General features: G+C 44.4%; 1 protein-coding gene across 1 annotated transcript in view; it reads left to right on the forward strand.

Annotated features, from left to right (window-relative positions):
* Positions 1–22,038, forward strand: part of GALNTL6 (polypeptide N-acetylgalactosaminyltransferase like 6) — an 802,779-nt gene that overhangs the window by 774,670 nt on the left and 6,071 nt on the right. Inside the window, exons 10-11 of the mRNA XM_054990605.1 lie at positions 10,051–10,167; positions 14,887–15,036. Coding sequence (XP_054846580.1) covers positions 10,051–10,167; positions 14,887–15,036 — 267 coding nt within the window. The remainder of the gene's footprint in view (positions 1–10,050; positions 10,168–14,886; positions 15,037–22,038) is intronic.

Here is a 22,038-nt window from a genome sequence, read left to right on the forward strand (position 1 = left end):
TTAATCTAATCCATGTTTTTCTAATGTTTCATTTTTATTAAATATTGAGATTTTAGCTCATAGTAACAGCTTTATTGAAAACTGGGAGGAGACAGACTGAAGACAGGCTCAACAGGAGCCAACTATATACACACAAGCCACACCTCTTTTTTAAGCAACAACCAATAGGCACACATAACTAGAAGCCTTCGTTTGCATTAACTGTATACAAAGTAACTTATTTACAATACAGTGATTGGTCTTTATTATACAACACTGATTGGCTGCTACCAGCAGAAACAACCAATAGTAATGAAGACTTCAGGAGCCTTAGCTCAGACAGAAGCTAAGTCAATACATAAAACCCCTCCCCCCTAAGCTTGGGACACCCTGTTCCAATAAAAGTCATCAAGGTACGCTGGGGGGTGGCGAGCCCTCTGGGACCTGTGTAATCCTCCTGAATTCGCAGGCCCACTGACTGGTATCTCAGTGTCTGTGATGGGCTCTGCCCCTTCAGCGGAGGAGCCCTGCTTGCTCATGGAAGCTTCTGCCCCACTGGTGTTGGCTGGTCTTGGTTGTCCTCGGTTGGAGAGTCCCCAGGGTCCTCAGGTGCTGCGGCTGTCTCAGACCCTGTGTTCACAGTATAAGGGGGAAAGTCTCTGTTCTGCCCTTGCTTCTGCTCTGGCCACTGCTGTCATAGCTGGTTAATGTGCCTTCTGAAGACCCTGCCAGTGGTATTGGCCACTTTGTAGGATACCAGCCCAGTGGCCTTGATCACAGATGCTGGAAACCAGACCAGCCCATGCCCATAATTCTTAGCATAGACTAGGTCACCTGGCTGGAACTTCCTGGGCAACCCTGATACCAGGCATCCAAACCAAAGTTGGGGTGGAGCCAATTGAGCAGAGTGGTTAGCTGATGCCCTATTAAAAGTTATGCACAGCTTCGGCCCATAGTGGCGTGTGGAGTGATGTTCTGCCACAGCAAGAGTTCAGTTAGCTGCAGGTTCAAGTCCCTGCAACCCAACTTGGGTAGTGAGTCCTTCATGGACCTCATTATCCATTCCGCCTGTCTTTTTGTAGATGGGTAGAATGGTGCTGGCGTGATGTGTCAGATGGCCTTGTTATCAAGGAATCTCCAGAACTTTTGTGATGTCAACTGGGCGCCATTGTCAGACATGATGGTGTCTAGTATCCCAAGATAAGCAAAATTACCCACGTCTGGCTTACTAACACTAATAAATCTATAATACAACTAATGTCAAGCCTCACAGTGGTATAAAGCAATTCACACAGAAGTACAAGGCTTAATATACAATTTCTTCAGTTTTAATATTTGCAAACCCTACCCATAGGCAGAAAACCATTCATACCAGTGCTAACATGGAAGTTCTGTGCCAATAAATAAAGTGCAAGGTGTCTAAAGTGCTATTCATATATTCATATATTGCACAGAAAAAATAAAGTGCAAATGCATTAAGAACACCATATACACAAGTCCACTCAGTTATTGTAGTTTCCACAACACCATGTATCCGCTTCGTAGGTAAGAATTATTCAATGTCAGTTTCCTCACAGATGGCTGTAGTTCATTCAGAATAATATTTTTTCTGATGAAATGACTTGGTAGTAATTCCTCTTGGTAGTAATTCCTCTAACGGGTTGTCTAGATCCCAATTGCCCGTTTCAAATCATCTTTTTCAAAGAGTACAGTCACTAGAGGAAAATTAATAGTAATAAATACAACAATATAACAACAATCAATCAATATACCCGTGAAATACAATATACTCACATATTCTCTTCAACCAATGTTTTCTTCAAAATTAATCCTCACGGGTATCTCATAGCATAGCCTTTCTTTGTAGCTAGCCTGAATTATACTATTGTAACAGAGGCTGTTATATCATTAAAAACCACACCTTCACGTTGAGGGGATGCTATATTAAAGGGAAAGCACGTTTGGTAATATTAAAGGGAAAGCACATTTTGTAATACTGCGTTTGTAAACTTAGCCCAGAAAACATGTAAAGTCATTTGTGATGTTTAAACCACCAGGCACCAGGCTCCTCAATCTGTAAATCCAGAAAGTCTCCTTCCTACAATTGGTTACAAATTGGTTACAATTGCTTACATGGGAGAAGACACCCGGAGGGAGGGGGAAGGGGGTGTTCTGTAGCCATGGGTGCTCCAATCTCATCCCTGCAAACCCTGATAGGCAGCTCTGACAGCCAACCCCTTGTACACTGGGCCAATGTCAACTGGTGGCTCTAATTGTATCAAATGGGAGTTTGCTGGGGGCCTCAGATTGGAGAGGGTATAACTCCAAGATCCCTATTGCAATCTTGACCAAACTTGGGTGCTGGCTGGAGAAGAGCCTGCTAAACACTCCCTGGGACTATGGGCTCTCTAAGTCCAATGGGAGCCGTTCTGACACCCACGAACCACAAACCTCGAACCAGTTCGTCAGCGGGAAAAGTTCATTTCGGTTCATTAGTTCGGGTTCGTTAGTGGCACCGAACCACAAACCGGTGGTTCATTAATTTTTTTTTGTTCGTGCCCATGTCTATTCAGGACCTTTAGCTCAAACAGAAGCTAAGTCAATACACAACAATTGTAACCCTCAGTTGCCATGGTGACTCATATCAGGCAGAGGCAACACAAAAATTTCATAACAATAAATAACAGAACAACTCATTCAGTGCTAGAGGGAAAAGACACTGTCTTGGAATCGTAGGGCAATCTTAACAATCACTAATATTTGGAGGCTTTTATGCTAGAAAAACCATCAGCTTGCTTGCTTGCTTGTTCGTAGCCCACCTTTGTCATTGAGACCCAAGGAGGATTACACAGTGCACGTCAATATAATCAACAGCTAGAACATTCAACAAACAAAAATACAATATGATCAACAGCTAAAACATTCAAGGAGTGGTATGGATTGCAGAACTCTGAAAACGAGCATAAATCTGAAAAGCAGTGATGAAACATTTCTGAAACAAATTGTAAATGATTAAACATGACATCTTTAAAAATGTGGAAACTACCCAGTAGGAGCATATCTACATCAGCAAACAGTACCCAGTAGAATACTCTACAGGCCCTGTCCCTATCCAAGGTATCTCTCTGAGCCATTTCTTACAGCACAGTCCTATTATCTGAGTAAAAAATTCCTCTTGAAACAAATAAAATAGCTAGCTCAGTTTTATATCTAAGCTAGGTGTGTCCGTCGGTTCCTTATAATGTTCTTTTAGAGTTCAGGAAGGGTCTGTTTAAGAGCATACTTGTAACTTTAAACTTAACATAAGTAGTTGGATCCCACAGAAATGCTGCTTCTGTTGTAAGATTCCACATGTAGCAGAAGAGAGGGTTGCCGTGTCTCCTTGCCCGCCTGGCAAGAAGGTGAGGGGACTCGGCGCTCACCTTTGCAGAGCCCTCTGCTGACCAACAGCAATCCCAAATCTTTTTCAGTTAGAAAAAAAAATGGGGACCAGCAGAGTGAAATGGGTTGTGAGGATGTGGCAGAGGAAGGAAGGAGAGTTGCCTTCTCCCCTTCCCCCTGTTGCTTTCCTTCCTGGTATGTCTCCACCAGGCCCTTCTGCCAGCTCTCTTAATGGAAATAGTTCCTAGAGGGGCCTAGCATGTGCCCCTTTTGCCCCCTTACCCATTCGCTCAAGACAGTTCTGGACTGCCGGAGCCAGAGGCAGAGATAGCAACACTTCTTTGTGCTTTCCTCTCCTAGCAGATCGTCAGGGTCGGAGAACATGTCGGTGAATGTGGCTGTAAGTGCTATGTACTGTAGTATGTACTATAGTATGTACTACATATTAGGGTTGCCAGGTCCCCTTACCCTCCCAGCAGCAGGGTGGGGGACCCAGCATTCTTGTTTTGGGACTTCTCATGCACGTGCAAAGCATGTGAGCAATCTCGACCTGGTACGATGCTGTCACATCTGGGAGTGATGCTATTGCACCCGTGGAGAGTACAGCTGCTGCATGCTGGCCAGGGAGGTTTCTTACGTCCCAGGCCCATTCCCTTGGACCCTTTTCCCTCTGCCAGCCAGGAGATTGGTGGGGGGTGGGTGGGCAAAGGTTGGTTAATTGTGGTTATCAAATGACTGTGAATAGTGACTAGATCACAGTGACTGAGACTTGAGCCTGGATCTCTTAAGTTACTGATCACAAAGTGGGTTTGGAGATCTACATCCCACCAGCAGCTGCCTTATACATAGCCCACACTTCTTACAGCTGCTGCTGCAATATTGGCGGTCTTTTGGCACCATCTTCAATACCTGTTGGTCTGTAGGTGTACATTGTTTTAAAAATGAAATGCTGCTGGACATAAATGTAGTAGCAATGTTTATAAATTGAATGTATATGATAGCACATTACGGCAACCCTACTGAAAGTGTGACAGTGTTAGAGCAGAGGTATGGAGCACTGAGCAGGTGGCAGTGGCGTTTGTTTTCTATAGCAGAGATGGGGCAGTTAATATACCCCATGCACACCCTCTCCCTTTACCGTAGCATCTTCCTCTCCACTCCTTCTGATATGCCTGACCTCCTTCGTGTCCTATGATGTAATTACTGTTTTATGTGCTTTTAATATGTATTTTAGTTTTGGATTTAATAGTTGTTACGAATTGTGTTTATGATATTGTTTTTATAATGTTTTATTCAAACTTTTAGCTGCCTTGGAAGCCCACTTGGGGCAGAAAGGCAGAATACGTATTTCATAAAAAATGAGCGAAGGGCAGCCCAGTCCTAAGGCCTGAGTCAGCATGCCCCACCTGTGCGTCGACATAAAAGCAACACTGCTCTGCCACTCCCTATGGATTTTTGCAGGACATTCACACCAGTGCCACAGTTCGGCAAGGCGAGGTGCAGCCACTGCCAAGAGCACCAGCCTGCCATTCCCCTGGCGACCCCGCCCACACCAGCCAATGGCCACACCACTCCCCTGACAGACAGGCAAGGGACGAGCAGCATTGCAGCCAATGGGGAGGCCATGATCCTCGTTGCCCACCAACACTCCATCCATCAGGGAGCAGCATCTCTGCTGGGGGGGAGGGGACAGAGGTAACATTGAAGGTGCAGATAGGGCACCCACCCTCTCACCTGTCCAGCCCCCATTTCTGATGACGGCCAGGCTGGTGGCTGCAGCTCCATGTGCCTGCAAATCCTCACCACCACCGCTGCCACCACAAGAAACAGATTTCCACTCCCTGAAAAAGTGGGACCAGAAAGGCAGCAGGATCCAGTGAGGGTTGCATTCGTAGCCTGCAGCACTTGGGATCAGCCCACAGGTTCCAGAGAGGCAGGTGAGGGGAAGGGTCTTTAATTAGTGACAGGAATGCCCATTGGAAACCATGCGAGAGGTGATGGGAGTGAAAAGCGCCCATAGATTTGTGGCAGCACCATTTGAACACATCACTGCATCACAAACATGCAAGAAAGCCAGCTGGACCTTGAAAGCCATGCTTGGGTCCTGGGGTGATGCCCCCCAGAATGGACTGACAACCTGCGGGAGCAGAGAAACTGCTCCAGGAGCTGTCATCCACCCCCTCCCCGTGCCATATTTTCCAAGTCCATTCCTGCCTCCACAAACAGCAAAAAGGAGGGTGGTCCATCCTCCCAGAGGAGGAGCCCCAGAGATCCTGAGATGTTGCTCCATATCAGCACCTCCCAGCAGCAACCTCCCCCTTCCCCCGCATACAGAGGTCATCTACCTGGCTTATCAGATGCCAGTAGCTCTGGATCTAATTGGCACTCTCAGAGGATCATCAGGGGGCTGGAACAGCCATGCTCCTTGGTCTCCCTGATGAGTCGTGAACTTGCGACCTGCATGCAAGGGAAAGAGACATGTGGGGCAAGAGACCCAGCCCTGTCCAAGCCCCAGCCCAATCTGCCACGTTCTGGGAGGGTGTCCATATGTGGGAGTGGCTGCGGCAGCTCCAATATCACAGGTCCAGCCTGCAACCAGATGATGCATGACCCTTTGGTGAGAAAGTGCTCTGCATCAGAATGGTCTTATCCTATGAGGAAGAAATTCAAGGGGCTGAGCACCCTCCATCAACAGGGAGTTACGGACACCCTATCAACCAGACCTGTGGCTGCACTTCCTCATGGCTGCATCAAGAGCAGTTTTCTGGGCAACTGTCTCTATGGCTGGTAGTTGCTGCCGCCGACCCCCCTACTGTTGACCCTTACCTGCCGAGGCTGGTGTTTGAGAGGGTTCAGGTGAGGGAGGCAGCTGGCACAAATCAGCGAGCTGGGGTAGCCACTGGCCCACCTTCTTCTTACCTGTCTGTGCTCCCTCACCTCTTCCCGAGCTGGGACTTCAGATCAGATAACTTGCAAGGGGACTTAGGTAGCTGTTGTTAGTCAGACATTCTGGACTTTGCCCCAGTACATCCCCAGTAAATCCCCCCCAGTACACTCATGACCCACCACTGTGAGTACCCACTGTGAGTACCCACTCTCCTGCCTTGTGCACAAAGTCCCTATGGCAGGGGGCTACAGGGTAGAGCCTCCACCGCCTTCCTACTTACCTGACTATTGGTGGCACAGCCAGAGGTTATGTAGGGTGCCTGGGTGGCTGATTAGCCATGGGGAGGAGGGCTCACCCACCCCAGAAGCACATGTGGATTGGTCACCGCGGTAGTTACCATCCTATACCCTGTTCAGGCTGTGTGGGCAGGACTGGGCACCGGGAGGGTGGCCCAAGTTTCCCCATTCGATGGGCACTTATGGGCTACGCTGCCTTTTTTCATGGTTTTCCGCCACTGCAGGGGGTATTCTCAGGCCTGGGGCAACTTTGGGAGCTGACGAACTCATGATCCTCCCCCTGCCCTGCCCCCTCCAGTGCCAGTGCAAGACCTTGCACTGCACTTCTGCCTCCATCTGGCCACCAAGCATGCCCACCAATGGCAACCCGTCTACGGTAGTGTGCCTCAGGCGGGCGCCAGCAGAGAGGGGGTTATGCCCACGCAAGAGCCATTTACGCCCATGCAAGCCTTAGGTCTCTCCCTCTGCACCTTCCACTCCCCCCCTTAGGACTAGGCTGTGAATGAATGATCGAATGACCCATTTAATGCAAGTGAGGAAAGACACAGTTTTGGAATTCTAGGGCAGTTTGTGATCTTTCCATAACTATATTAGTTGCAAAAGACAGATATACCCCTGAAAACAACTTGAGCGCCTCTGACAACTTCAGCTTGTGCTACTCGATTCCTTAATTACTCCAAACATCTCCCCAACTCCCCACCCTTTGGGTGAAAAGGGGATGTAATAAATACAAATGAGTGTTTTGCATTTCTACAACATCAGCTGGCTAATCACGCAGTGGGAGATGCACATTCTTTCATCTGTTTTTGAAACCAATGTGACATCCCAGCTATAGACCTAATTAAGTACATTTGCCTTAATTTAGATTTTAAAAGATCTTGCTGCGAAAGAAAAACAAGAGTCAGGCCAGCGGTGGTAATATACTTAAAGGTTTTGCTTCAGTTAGAAATATGAATATTTTTATCACCCAGCACTTGCCAGTATTAGAATCTTGATTGTGCTCTCAGCTCTCGTGACAAAAGACTTAAAATGGCTGTAATTTAAAACGCAGTCAGTTGGATCCAATGGCCGTCTTCTGTTAGGGCTGCTAGTCCCCCAGTGGGAGCGGGATCCCCCACTCCCAGCCTCTGTCACCTGCCGCTACTCACCTGGGCGATCTCATTTTCCCCTCTCCACTATCTCCTCTTTTCCTTTGCTTTCCCCAGTAGCCCCCCACAGCCTCCCTCCTGCTCCTGCTTCCTTCTCTCCTTCCTACCCACCAGCCAACCTACCTTATCTGCCCCCCTGTATTCAGCCTTTGCCTGGGAAACCTATGGCCCAGTTGTGTGGTACTGGCTGCAAGGGCAGGCCCAGTTGTACAGTGGGGAACACACGAGGACTTACGGGGAGGGGGATAATTACCCTCGGTATTCCTTTCCACACGCTACTTCCTCTTTCCTTCTTCCTGTCAACCCCAATATCTTCTCCCCTTTCCCTGCTTCCTACTCTTTCCCACCCACCCACCAACCTTCCTTTTACCAGTCCTCCATCCTCAGCTATATTTTATTATTTCATTTATACTCCACCTTTCTCCACAATGGGAGTCCAAAGCAGCGTACATCATTCTCTTCTCCTCCATTTTATCCTCAATCCTGTGAAGTAAGTCAGGCTAAGAATGTGTAACTGGCCCAAGGTCATCCAGTAGGGCTGCCAGTCTCCTGGTAGGGGCGGGGGATCCCCCACTCCCAGCCTCTGCCCCTGGACAACAAGGGGGGGGATAAGCCCCGGGGAATGGGCCTGGGAGGCAAAAAAACTTCCTGGGCCACTGTGCTTTCAGTGTGGTGTGATGATGTCTCTTCCAGGAGTGATGTCATTGCACCTGGCAGCAGGCATGCTCCTGCCTTCACAGGGGCCAAAAGCAGGAGCATCACACTGGGAGCTCTGAAAAGGGCTCTGAAAGGATGGTTGCCACTTGCCAGCCAAACACCTCCCGCCAGGAGGGTAAAGGGACCTGGCAACTCTATCGCCCAGTGAGCTTCCACAGCAAAATGGTGATTTGTACTCCGGTCTCCCAGATTCTGGTCTGAAACTCTAACCACTATACCACACTGGCTTTTGTGGGGTGGCTGCTGTTGAACAGTGGCAAGCAACCAGGCCTGGGTAAGTCATGAAAGTTACGTGGTAACAAGTCACCTAATGGTTTGTTGCTGAGCCTGGCCTCCCTCAAAGGCCAAAACAGCCTTAGGCCCCGCCCCCTCCTGCTGCCTTTTACTGATAAAAACCAAGGCTTAGCAGCTGACAATACTATTGTGGCTGCCTAACAACAGCCACCAAGGGCATTCGTTTCTTGAAGCTATAGATACCGCTTTTATTATTTGGGAGAGTTTTTAAAAACCCAGGTTTCTCTGCAAGCTTGGAGGGTACAAAAATCTGTCTTGTCTGTTCGTGGCACCAATCTCATTCACACATTTGGCCATGTTGAGAATTAGATATTAGTTTTCAAGAAGAGGCTGGATGAATATTTGTCAGAGATGCTTTAGGCTGATCCTGCACTGGGCAGGGGGTTGGACTAGATGGTCTGTATGGCCCCTTCCAACTCTATGAGTCTATGATTCTATATATTGATGACTGTGGTAGATAACCGAACGAAATGGCGCAATGAACAGAAGGACAATAAGGAATGGCTAAGTTGTCTGTCTGTCTGTCTGATTGTCTGTTTGTTTGTTTAAGGTATTTTTATGCTGCCACATCTGAGTCCTGTTGGAGGCAGCTTACAATTCATATCACCACAATATTAAAAACAAACCATTAAAAACAAGTCATTGGATATAAGCAGAATTAAAATTATCCCTAAAACAGAAGCAGACCATTAAATAGAGGAGAACCCCCCTAATTTTTGGTACTCAAACACAAAAACTTCCCCACGCCTGAAAGAACAAGGGGACCCTCTCAATCTCTACACTACCCCAAGAAAAAATTGGTATAACTCTTATAGTTAAGTTTTAGTGCTCAGGGAAAAGACTGCTCAACTGATATTCCCAAACATCATTTTTTGATCATTTTACCCTTTGGATAGAACCTTTATAAATTAGGGTGCTAGTTACTTACAGGGCCTGGCAGTTTACAGTGCTGTGCTGAGGAAGCAGCCGATATCTCCACAAAGCTAGTTTGGCATAGACCAAGCCCGAGATCCTCCTTGTTAATTTCTCTCTCACTCGGTCTCCCCCCTCTCCCCCCACATTCAGCAAAACCAGCATTATTTTAAAATGCTCTGTATTGTATCATTTGTAGAGATTAGAATGTCAAACTAGGATTTGGGAGAGCTGGATTTGTGTCCCCATCATGTCATGGAAACTTGTTGGGTGACCTTGGGCCAGTCTCGGAGCCTAACTTACCTCACAGGATTTTTGTTGTGAGGATAAAATGGTGGAGGGGAGCCAATTGTAAGCTGCTTCGGGTTCCTACTGGGGAGAAAAGCAGAGGATAAATATATATGAATAAATAATTTTGGACTAATTAATTTGACAGATTCGAAATGTGGCAGCAAATCTCTGTGTGGACAGTAAACATGGAGGCACAGGAACTGAACTCAGGCTGGACACCTGTGTGAAGGATGGCTCTGAACGGACTTGGTCACATGAGCAGGTATTTTGCCAGTAACATGATTCTTCCCCTCACTCTAACACTTTACACACATAACTAATCTCTCTTTAGGAAACAAAAATAATCTAAACCAGCTGTAGACAGAAATGCTCATTTTATTACAGTCATTATTACTAGGTTTAATTGAGCATGTATAACACTCTCTGGAGGAGGCACCTCAGAACCAGGCGCAGTAACTGAAGCAAGAGACTGTTTCCTACAACCACAGCCAGATTTGGCAAACACTAGAAGTCTGACAAAAATGATGTTTGCTTTTCTTTCTGCTACACATAGAAATGAAATTGTATTTCAAGGATAACTGCCGGTATTTTCAGAAGTAGCAGCTGTGTTGTCTTGTCAGGACAGATTTAAGATTACCACCATCTCTGTTCAAATGTGGCAATTTGCATTATGTAGTTCCCATAATTGTCAGCAGAGAGCAGCACTAGACAAGTAGACTTCTGTGCTGGACCAGAACAAGATAGAAAACTTAATGGATTTTCAACTGCAGAAGATTTTCAATCTCTAAAGCCTCTAAGGATGGTGAGCTTATTCAAGATTAAAATAGACTTTGGGATGGAGGAGGAGGAGGGTGGAGAGAATAATCACTTTCCAATTCAAATTAATAGAAAATGAATTTCGAGGTTCAAATATTATAGTCGGCTTTATTTTTCAACAAATAAAGCCAACTCTTCTTAAGTAACGAGCACTACAGAGGATTATATTGTACCAAAGAAAAAGCTATGCAAATCAGTATTTCTACTTGGCTTTTCAAATAATGCATAAGCTAACCTGAAAAATAAGTTTATTATTCCTGGGAAGAGATTTAAAAATGTAAATTAGGCTGCACTGAATGTTCAGCTATTTCAATTTTGGAGTACTTTCCTGGAAAAAAAAACCCATGATGATAACATTCATTTTTCTGAACCTATTCACTTGTTTCTCCTATCTACTGCTATTTTGCTTTACTTTATTCTTCAAATTACTTCAGCCAGTTAATTTCCACACACCAGATAATGTTAACGTGCTACGTAGCCACTGTGATTTGACCACATAAAAACAAATTCACAGCAAGATTTATGCTTCCCATGTCAGTCACATGTGTGATGTCAGATATTTAGGCTCTATGTAGTGCATGGCATCAAAACAATGTACAGCCAGTGGGCCATCTCTGAGAGCAAATGGTTCACCATTCAGGAAGTCTTCCACCCACCCTCAGTGGCCAATCGCATTCCCCCCTTGGATGCAGCCCCACTGAACCACATTTTAACACGAATAATCATAATTTGACGTTTGAAATCTGTATTCATTCATTTGCCTTCAAAGTAGTAGTCAAACATATGCTGCTTATTCGTGTGGGAGGAAGTGCATCTTGGAAACTCATGCCCATCCACAGCCCCACGGCATCAGCAAAAGCCCTGTAATGGGGACCATCCTTGCCGAAATCCTGTTCTGTTGATGTAATTTAGTCTGTCAATTCAGTGCTAAAGAAATCATGCAAGAACTGAGTAGGAACGAAGAGAGTCATTCTGCTTTACGTGCTGCAGGTGCTGTCTTGGGCTGACTTCTCAGATGCCAATGGAAAATGTGACAAAATAGCTACAGTTCAGTAAGTGAGGGCTATAGTTAAAGATAACTATACGTTGCAGTATTAAGCCCTATGCAGACTGGGTCCAGCATACCTTCGGGACCGCCTCTCCCCATTTGTTCCCCGGAGGTCACTTCGATAAGCTAATAACCAGTTGCTGATGGTCCCTGGCCCCAGGGAGGTCCGTCTGGCCTCTACCAGAGCCAGGGCCTTTTCAGTCCTGGCTCCAACCTGGTGGAACTCTCTGTCTGAGGAGACTAGGGCCCGGCAGGGTTTGTTATTTTTCTGCCAGGCCTGCTAGACGGAGATGTTCCGCCAGGCATTTGGTGGGGGCTAGGCTGGCCATACCACTGAAGACTGTCCACCACCCATGCAGGAGCTCATAAAGTGTGACACATACTTATATTCGCCGTCTGAGAAATTTTATTGCACATGGATAATGTTTTTAAATGTTTATTTATGTTTTTATTGTTTTAAACTGTATGTTATAAAATTGTATGTTGTTACACCGCCCTGAGCCCGTCCGACAGGGAGGGCGGTCTAGAAATGTAATAAATAAATAAATAAATACAATGAAAACCTCTTAATTAGGCATGTGATGAACTTACACAGTACTGGTTTGCCAGAGGAGACGGGATGATGTTGCTCTCTTTCCCATTTTGATATGTCGCATTAACTATATAAAAGCATTTTTGTTAGCACGCCCCCAATGTTGTCAATTTTTGTTAACAGCACTCTTTAATAATAATGGAGGCACTAGCCAAGAGAGAGATTTTGTTTTACAGTCATCAAACTATTGCAGGCTGAGTGTGAGAAAATGTGATGGCCCTGGCAGCTGAAGCACTCCCTTGAGCCGGTATGGCAAATGGCTAACATCTGTGCATTTACTAAGTTAGATGCTATATACGGATTGTCCAGAAAGGCCCATGGAATTGTAAGAGGTGAACTAGCTCATCACCTCTTTGTTACATCTTATTTTAAATAACTAATTCTAAATTCGAAAGGATGTTTTCAATAAATAAAGAACCGCAGCTTTTTTCTTTCTTTCTTTGTCTATGAAGGGCCTTAAGGCGCTCATCAGCCCTCTTTCATCATGTTTAAAAATGATGCGCTCTGTGATCCATCCTAGTCAAGCGTTTGGCTGAGCAAGATGCAGCTTTTTTGCCATAAACTTCTGTGATGGCTCAAACGGCCACACGAAGGGCTCTAATGAGCTGTAATGGAGGCAGTAGCTGCAGAAGAGGGGATACTAAGTGAGTTTTATGGCTCTGGTTTGGAGAGAGAAATGACAAAAGAGACAAATTAAATTGACAGTTCATAGCCTTGAGACATCCCAGCGCAATCTGGAGAAGGTTGAACGAAACGCGGCAATGTGTAGCACCTTCAGAATGAAGTAAAATTTCTGTGATACATAGGGATCTCTCTCTCTCTCTCTCTCTCTCTCTCTCTCTCTCTCTCTCTCTCTCTCTCTCTCTCTCTGAGGGCACCTGAATACAGGACAAAAGAGGGGAAGGATCTGGAAACGACTTAAGGCAGAATGATTAGCTCTTTGTACTTAGTAATGCTTATTTTCCTCTATGCTTCCATACAATGAATGAATGCTGAACTGGAAAGAAGGGTGATGATAACCTGTTTGGACTGGAGGTCTATTATTTGTTTATTTACTTCATTTAAACCCTGCCTTTTCCCCCCAATGGGGAACCAAAGTGGTTACGCAGTTCTCCTCTCCTTCCGTATATCCTCACAACACCCCTCAGAGGCAAGGTCCAAGGTCACTTAGCAATCCTCGCTTCCATGACTGAGTGGGGATTCGAACTTGGGTCTCCCAGATCCCAGTCCAGAACTCTAATCAATATACCACACTGGCTTTCCTAGTGCTGTATTGGTTTTTGATGGTCCTTGGTTGTTTAAGTAAACTGTTTTTAAATTTTATAGTCTGTCTCAGTGGAAAAGGTGAGCTAAATACAAAGTAATAAGGTATCTAGGCCAAACTGAGAGCAGCATCTGAGGCCTGGTTGTAATCCTGAGTTGAAGCTGTGCCCCTTCAGACTACAGGTGTAGTTTCAAATGGCTGAATGATCTTCTGTCCCAACAAAATCCTGTGCATAGATACCTAGCACATGCAGGCTTGTCTAGAACCCTTAACTCTAATATCTAATTTTTGGTGTGGAAGAGTTTGGTGTGTAGAAGAACATTCAGTAATATGAAACTATATGAACAATCTGAAGTGTTTCAGCTCAGACAAAAATTTACTGTGTCATTAGCAGCGCAAACTTAAACTGAGTTACACCCTTGTAGGTCGACTATCTTCAGTAGACTTGGAGGGGTGTAAGTCTGTTTAAGGTAGCACTTAAGGCCTCAGATTAGAGATGGGCACGAACCTGAAAAAAAACGAACCATGCGATTCGTGGTCCGTCAAAGTTCACAAACCACGAACTTTCACAAACCTGCCCCTGGTTCGTGAACCGGTTTGTTTGGTTCTTGAAACTGTCACATCTGGGTCAGAAAATCATCACTTCCAGGTCAACAGAAGGTCACTTCCGGGTCAGCAGAAGGTAACTTCCGGGACAGAAGAAGCTCACTTCCGGGTCAGCAGAAGGTCTGCAGGAAGTCCATCCCCTGTTGCCTAGGAAACTAATTGATTGGCACCAGGCTGTCTGTAGTCACAAACCAAAAAATGAACCAAACGAACCAGCCTAAAGTTCATGGCAGTTCGTCAGAAATGGAATCTGACGAACTGCGGTTTGCGGACCATGAACTGGCCTGGTTCATGCTTAATTTTGGTTCGTATTTTGGTTCATGCCCATCTCTACCTCAGATTATATCACAGAATGTTCCTTCTCTCAGCTCCTTCACTTCCCTTTTGCCACATCATGTTCATGGCTCTTTACTAATTCTACGGAATAGCATTTATTTCTAATTTTCTGGTCAGTACGAGTGGGGACTCTAATCATTGTTCTTTATGAATACATGCTGTTATTAATAATTGGGGCAACCCCCCCCCCCAGCTTTGTTGTTTTAAATCTTCTTAAAGGAAATTAAGTGAAGGTAGATGGTATAATTTCCTATCTTTATGTGTCTGTAGTTCAATTCAAAGGCCACACATCATTGTTCTGCTTGAATATTTTTCTTAGCTCTTCACCTTTGGTTGGAGGGAAGACATCCGTCCAGGAGAGCCTCTTCACACCAGAAAATTCTGCTTTGATGCTGTTTCACACAGTAGTCCTGTTACACTTTATGACTGTCATGGTATGAAGGGCAACCAACACTGGAGCTATAGGAAGGTTGGTAATCCTTTGGGTCATTCTAGTAATCACTGAACTTTGCTGTGGTTTTAGCAACTAATGGTGACAGCTGTTTGTTTCAGCGAAAAATCTTCATTTCAATGCTATCTTAACTAAATATGTGGGAGTGGAGAGTGCCCTCAAGTCATAGTTGACTTATGGCGATATATATATATTGCCATGACATAACATGAACCTTTGGAGGCTTCAGTTCCTTTCAATGTACAGTAGCTATTGACTTCATGTAGACCTGCTGTTATTTTGGTCAAAGTTATATTAATATGGATTTCCTCTAACACAAAGAGAGGCATTTACTCTCTGAAAGATGCTTTGTTTTTCTGGCACTTCAAATTGCAAGTCGCTTGAACAAAAGGTAACACTGGAAATATTTTTTCTTAAGGTTCCTTCTGTGACTTTTCTTTCAGAAGCGGGAGACAGAATATACTTTGGAAGTATCAGTGATAGACTACAGTGAAAGGGATCACGGCCGCTGGGCCTGACTTCTGAGAGTTTTAGAGCCAAGCTACAAGTGACGCCTTACACAGGTTGGACTCTTGTCAGCTTCCCTCAAGTTTTGATGGGAAATGTAGGCCTCCTGGTTTTACAGCTTGGCTCTCCATTACAGCTGCAAGACCAGGATGCCTACATTCCCCATCAAAACTTGAGGGAAGCTGACAAGTGTCCAACCTGTGTCAGGCGTCACTCGTAGCTTGGCTCTCAAGTGTAGGTTTATGGGAAACAACAGATCCATAAAGGTTCAGAACTGGGGTGGGCAAGTGTTGAGATTTTTTTACATCTGACAGTGTATATCTATTGAGTTTTTGTGTGGTTTACCTAGAGGGAACTCTATAGCCACTCATTCAGTGAGTTTGGTTAACCCAATTGTTTACAATTTACACCACAGCCAGAAGAGCATCTAATAGACTTAGAAGCAACACAAGTTCTCATCCAAGACGAGGTAGAAGCTGCAAGGATCTTCAAATTATACCAGCTGCCCGATTTCTCTCAAGTCAGTGAAGAAAGCTCCGTATGCACCAGATAAAGATCTGACTCTGGTCTGCTCCAACTGTAGCCTCTTGTTTAAAAACCAAAGCCAATTTATTTCCTTGCTTATCCAAGCTGCTGGAAAGAATCGCAATACTTCATTGGTGCCCAATGTACCAGGAGTAGGTGTGTGTGACAAATGCGGCTTCAGCACCGTCCTCTGATCTTGGTCCATCACCCTTTTAATTTGGAACTTAGCAGATGATCAGTGAAAACAACAGGGTGCTCAGCAGCCCTGCAGCACACGCTAGCCGCCAATAGATATAAAACACTCTCCTCTCCACTGATTTATTTGTGCAACTTGCAGAGCTGAGACAGTACATGAAGTTTCTCGTTCCAAGACAAAAATCTATATCTCTGAGTGAGAAATTCTTCAGAAACGTTGTAAAGGAAGTGCTGACACAGTCAATGCAACATAACATGAATCTGGCAGCAATCAATCCTTTCAAATCATATAGTTAGACAAACACTTATGACTGGCTATAAATTTATACAGCAAGGAGCCACAATCATTGGAAAAATAATGCATAAATCAGTGTTTTAGTCTAAGCTGAGAGCTTTCTTTTCATCTCACACTATTAAAAAATTTTATACCTTTTGTTGCTGATAATGCATTGATAAATGTGTAGTATTTGTGAGTATTCCTTACACCAACCCCTTAAGTTAGTCCAGCATTATTGTGCCCGTTTTGCAGAATGGGAAACTATATAGGGCTGAGAGTGAGTTTATGGCTGGGGATTCTCAGTGCATGGGCCATAAACTTAACTAGATTACTGCAATATACTTTACTTGGGGCTGCACTTGAAGACAGCCCGGAAGCCACAGTTGATACAAAATGTTGCATCCAGAATGCTGATGGGAGTGGGTTGTAGGGTCCATATTACTCCAGTTTTCTTCCATCTACACCACCTTCCAATTTTGCCACCTTCTCCCATATGAATCCCTCTGTCCCCGTCTATCATTGTCTTCAGCCAGTGAGTGTAGACTTGTTTTGTTTGGCATTTCCTCACTAACTTTTATTAGCCCTCCTTCCTGTCTGTGTTTTTTATGTATTTATGTGTTTATATTTTTATGTGTTTATGTTTTATTTAATTGTTTTAAATGTTTTATAGTGCTGTATCTAGATGCTGTCTAACATCAGAAACGTTTTAATGTTTGCTACCTGGTGGACCCAGAACTGAGTGGAAAGTCACATTTTCTGCACTGCCTTTCACATTCAAAAACTTTTCCAGGATCTGCTGGACATGGGGGGGAAAGAACCATGGGCAAAGAACAAAGCAGGCTGGAGAGTGCTGGGTTTGGCGCATGAAAGCAATTCCACATGCAGAAGCAAAACATATTATAGTGGACTGACCCACAGCCTGCTGGTTAAGACGTCGGCAGCATTTGCATCTAAGGGCCAAACTACATGTAATATTGGTGAGCCATGACTGGATCCCCTGATGTGTGATTTAAGCTCAAAAAGCATCCTCAGTGCTCCCAGATTTGAATTGGGGCCAGAACACCAGGGCGAGAGAGCACCTCCCCCCACATACGTACACCATTAAACCTGGGTGGAAAGATGACATCTGCCTGCCTTTATCTACTGGGTCTAATTGCAGCTTAGGGGGTGGGTGGGGGCGGGGCATGAGAAGAAAGCAAGAACTGCTGCCCCGCACTGCCGCCCCTGTCCAAACTGAGGATCCCTGTGGCTACTGTTTTGAGCTTAAATTACAGCACTAATGCAACACTAAGCTGTGGGTTTTCAGCTTGAGAGGGCGGATGGGCTGCCTTGACTAAAGGTGAAGACTGAGTTATCCCAGGAGCTTTATAGCTACGTTTACCTTTGAACCCAGCACTCCCCTGCCTGCTTCCTGCTTTGCCTAGGGATCTTTTTTCTCCATGTCCAGTAGATCCTGCAAAAGTTTCTGAAAGTGAAAGGCAGAGCAGAAAACATGACCATGGCAGTTTCCACACTACTTCATCCGGAATGCTGCAGAACGTCGCAAAAAAACCACGGAAGATAGTGTCTTCTTGCACGTTTTTTTTTTTTTTTTGCAACGTTCCTCAGCGTTCCGGATGAAGGTAAGTAGTGTGGAAATGGCCCATTTCTCCAAGCTACGTAAGAGGCCAGCCTCACTGAAAGCCTTGGTAGGATCACCACTCTGATTTAAGGCAGGTCCCAGCTAGCTGGATAGTTCCAGTAAGAGGCACGCAAAGCACATTAGCCCAGAGTCAAGCGCCCAGGTAGATGGTCTGTTCCTAGAAACCTGAATACCAATCTGAGAGTGAAGTAAAGCCAGCATTATAGTTCAGGAGTCTTCCCAAAGAAGAAGAAGATGGAGAATAGCACAAAGCTAGAGGTAAAAAGGTGGGCTGAAAAGGACAAAGTAGGTGCTTTAAAAAAAAACTGCTGGGAGGATGGATGCTCAAACAGACAGCTCAGTCCTAGCCTGAAAGCTTCAGTCCCTGGCAAGGTTACTAGTGGTAAATTAGGAGATCCCTGGTAATAGGGCTGACCAGACATGCTGACAAGAAAAATACCTGCAAGAGCTCCATTAGGTCAACAGCTGGTCAGTGGGACTTAGCGTGTGAGATCAAGACTGCTCAGTGTTGATGCAAGCAGAGCTCAACTTTGGAGGGAGTTGTATGGAACAGTTGATCTGCCTGCACACATCTGACCACACCGGGGTGGAGAGATCAGTGGACTGGGTGAATTGAAATGCAGTTTGCCATGGCCATCATAGATTCTCACCTGTTACTTTGCCACCTTCAAAAAGTTAGGGAATTCTGAGCCCGTTAGACTTTCTAGCTTTTACTGGGTTTCGTTTATTATTCTGAAGTTTCTCTTCTGACCATGCAGCTTTTTCAAGTGCTATGTGTGTGAATATGCTACATTAAAGCAATTTTTTTTAAATATACGAACTACTATGTCGAACTTTTCACAACTTTGGATATTTCAGCCCTGTGCTGAGAAATGTAGTGAGAATAAACCAGAATCTTTTAAATCAATGTTAATTTCATTCATTTCTATGGAATATTAATATATTTTGTGAAGCAAATAAAATTGCCGCTCAGGTGGCAACATTTTAATGCCTACATTTCTCTGTCTTTGTAGTTTCCCCACATCCGATATAAATAATTTGAATTTCACTCTATTCAAATTGTATTTGGATAAATTTGTAATAATCTAGTAATCTCTTCTGTGAAATGTTGAACAATCCAGCAGTCTCCTGGAGAAACTGAAATATACTATCAAAAGGAGGCACTTAACTGTACACAGGGAAAAGGAGCCAATTTATAATCTTGGAAAAGTTCTTTGAGTCACAGAAACTCGAATGCTTACCAAATGAGATTTGGAAGCACTGATGTGCTGGATTATTAAGTAGATTAATTAACCATATTGTGACAGAAGTGTTATGAATTATTCATAGCTTTGCGAGTCAATAAAATCAGAATTCGACAGCCAATGAAATTAGAGTTGACAACCAGGGAAACTCTGAAGAAGTTGTAGGGGGGTTCCAGGATCTGCTGGGCATAGTTCCCATTCCCCCTGTTGTATTCCCCTCCCTACACCCTTTCTTCTTTCCCTCCTCTGGCAGCCCCACTCCTTTTCTTTGTTGGACATACAATATCTTGTGTACAGAGAAGGCTGAAGACACAGAATACCTGTAGGGGGCAGCATATCTGACAGTTAGCAAAATAAGATCCTTCTTTCTGCCTCTCTTCTGTCCTTCTTGCATGCCTCCAGGTTGGTAATCTTAGGCTACTTCCTGCTTCTTCCCATAAATCCCTTTCTCCCAGTTTAGTAAAGTAGTTAGTAGCTATTCTCTGCTTTCTATCACAGTTGTAGTTCCTGAATAAACTCTCTTCATTCACTCCGTAATCAGACTCAAGATCATTCTTAAAATATACCAGAGCCTACATTCTTCACCTCTTGGCCTCCTTTCTGACCCACATTTTCTGCAGCCCCTTTCCCCACTTTCCTACCTTTACAGGTACCTAACTGTACAGTCTTCCATTTTTTTCCTTCTTCCTCATGGTAGTTCCTGCAGCTTCTCCCCTTTTCTTCTTTCTTCTTCGTTCCCTCCCTCCCCCCTCCCTTTTCTGTTCCTCACTATTCCCTCTTTTTTTCTTTCATTTTTTTTCTCACTGTCTCTCTGACCCCTCAGCTGACCCTAACCAAAGCATGAAAGTCTTTACAATGTTGTTTGGGGTTGCTCAGCAATCCCCAAACTGGCCACCAAGATCTCACAATGTAGTCTCATAAGATCTTGGTTAGCATTATTTTTCTTTCTTTAAGGTACGGATATAAGCCATATAATTTGGGCAGGGTTAACCACCCCATTTTTGTTACATTTAAGGTTTTACTGCAAACCCAGGGTTTCCCTCAGGGGTTTCCCCCAAGATTGTCAAGCGAAAGTCCATATCTGTCTCTGGCACTATTGTGTGGATCCACACTCCGTGGCCAGATAGAAAATTAGATGTGTGTGTGTATATATATATATAAGCTGCCTTGAGCAAGTCTGTGGAGAGGTGGCATATACATTTTCTAAATAAATATAAATGGGGGAGTGGACAGTTAGTTTGGCTGGAAAGTGACAGACAAGTTTAGCAGTCTTCGATGTTAACGATTATAATAGATGCCCATAGAATGATAGGGAATTGTTGTCCATACAGATTAAGTAATTAATGTATGTTCAGCTAAAGTTTAGCTAGAGGAATTAAATTTTTTTAATGTATTGGTTTAGCAATTTATCAGGCCTGCTGGATGAAAGCCACAGCAAGTATTAATAAATGTCAATCACTTCCCCTCAAGTTTTGAGTGTCACGTGTGCATTTTGTTCTAAAATCATTTGCCTAAAAAGCGTTTGTGGGGGAGGGGCTTAACTCACTGCCTGAGCCTTCCGGACCAGTCTACAGAACCAAAATGAATTTAATACTGAGTAAAGTCTTGTTAAATAGCCATAGGAAAGTTTATTCTGGGACATGATGGGTTCCATAGCAGTTAGGATCCTCACAGGAGGAGGCTCATTGGAATTGTACTCCTCCTTGCCATTGTCAGTAGCAGTTTGGCTTTCTTGTCCTCAGCTGTGGTAACAGGACAAAGAACAGGCTCTTCTCAAAGGTATCAATCCTCCTTCACCAATACAGGAGCAGAGAATATGTAGGTCAGGATTGCTTCATTTACACAAGTCTTTCTACAGACAGCTGGCCTCACATCAGTTAGAATCCCATACATTTAAGGTTTTGTTGGTTGTTGTTGCTGCTGCTGTTGCTGTTGCTGTTGTAAGGTTCTCTGTGGAAGGTGATTTCCACACAGTTTCTTATTTCTACATAATAGAATTTCTGTGTGAAATAGTTCTACTTTGAATATTGAGATAAGTAAGAAAGAGTAAAGCAGATGCCATGAGGAATTCCAATCATGGAGGCTCTATAAATGGCTCAAGCTGCCACTGCGGAGGTAAGGGTTAAAGGAGATTCAGCCTCCAGACACATTCCAATCCCACCAAAGTGTTAAATTTAGACATTCTCCATCCAGCCCCATTAAATCAAGCCCTCTTGGAAATGCCTGGAAGTTACACTACAGCAGTGCCTTGCAGATCCCGCCCTCAACATCTCTGCTAAGGCCAAGTATCAGTTGTAATAGTGTGTTTTATCATGTGAACATTTGGCCTTATTGGGACTACACTGAGACTACCAACTCATTTCACAGAAATGACTGCAGCCATCAGAGGATAATGGCTTTCGTTGACTACTGACCTTGGCCATAGTTAAAGCAACGACCTAGAAGAAGGGAAAGGAGCTTTGTCTCATTACCAATTATGTGAACTGCCCAAGCCTGCCTGTAAGTCCATTATCTTCTGGGAAAGGTTATCTTCCTGAAATAATTTGAATCCTTTGAAAAAAGAAAAGGAGGGGGGAGATTTTTTACCCTTCCCAGAAATGACTAAAACTTATAGGTGTCCTCTCACTATT

The sequence above is a fragment of the Eublepharis macularius genome, chromosome 10 (genome assembly GCF_028583425.1).
Source record: "Eublepharis macularius isolate TG4126 chromosome 10, MPM_Emac_v1.0, whole genome shotgun sequence".
Taxonomy (NCBI): domain Eukaryota; kingdom Metazoa; phylum Chordata; class Lepidosauria; order Squamata; family Eublepharidae; genus Eublepharis; species Eublepharis macularius.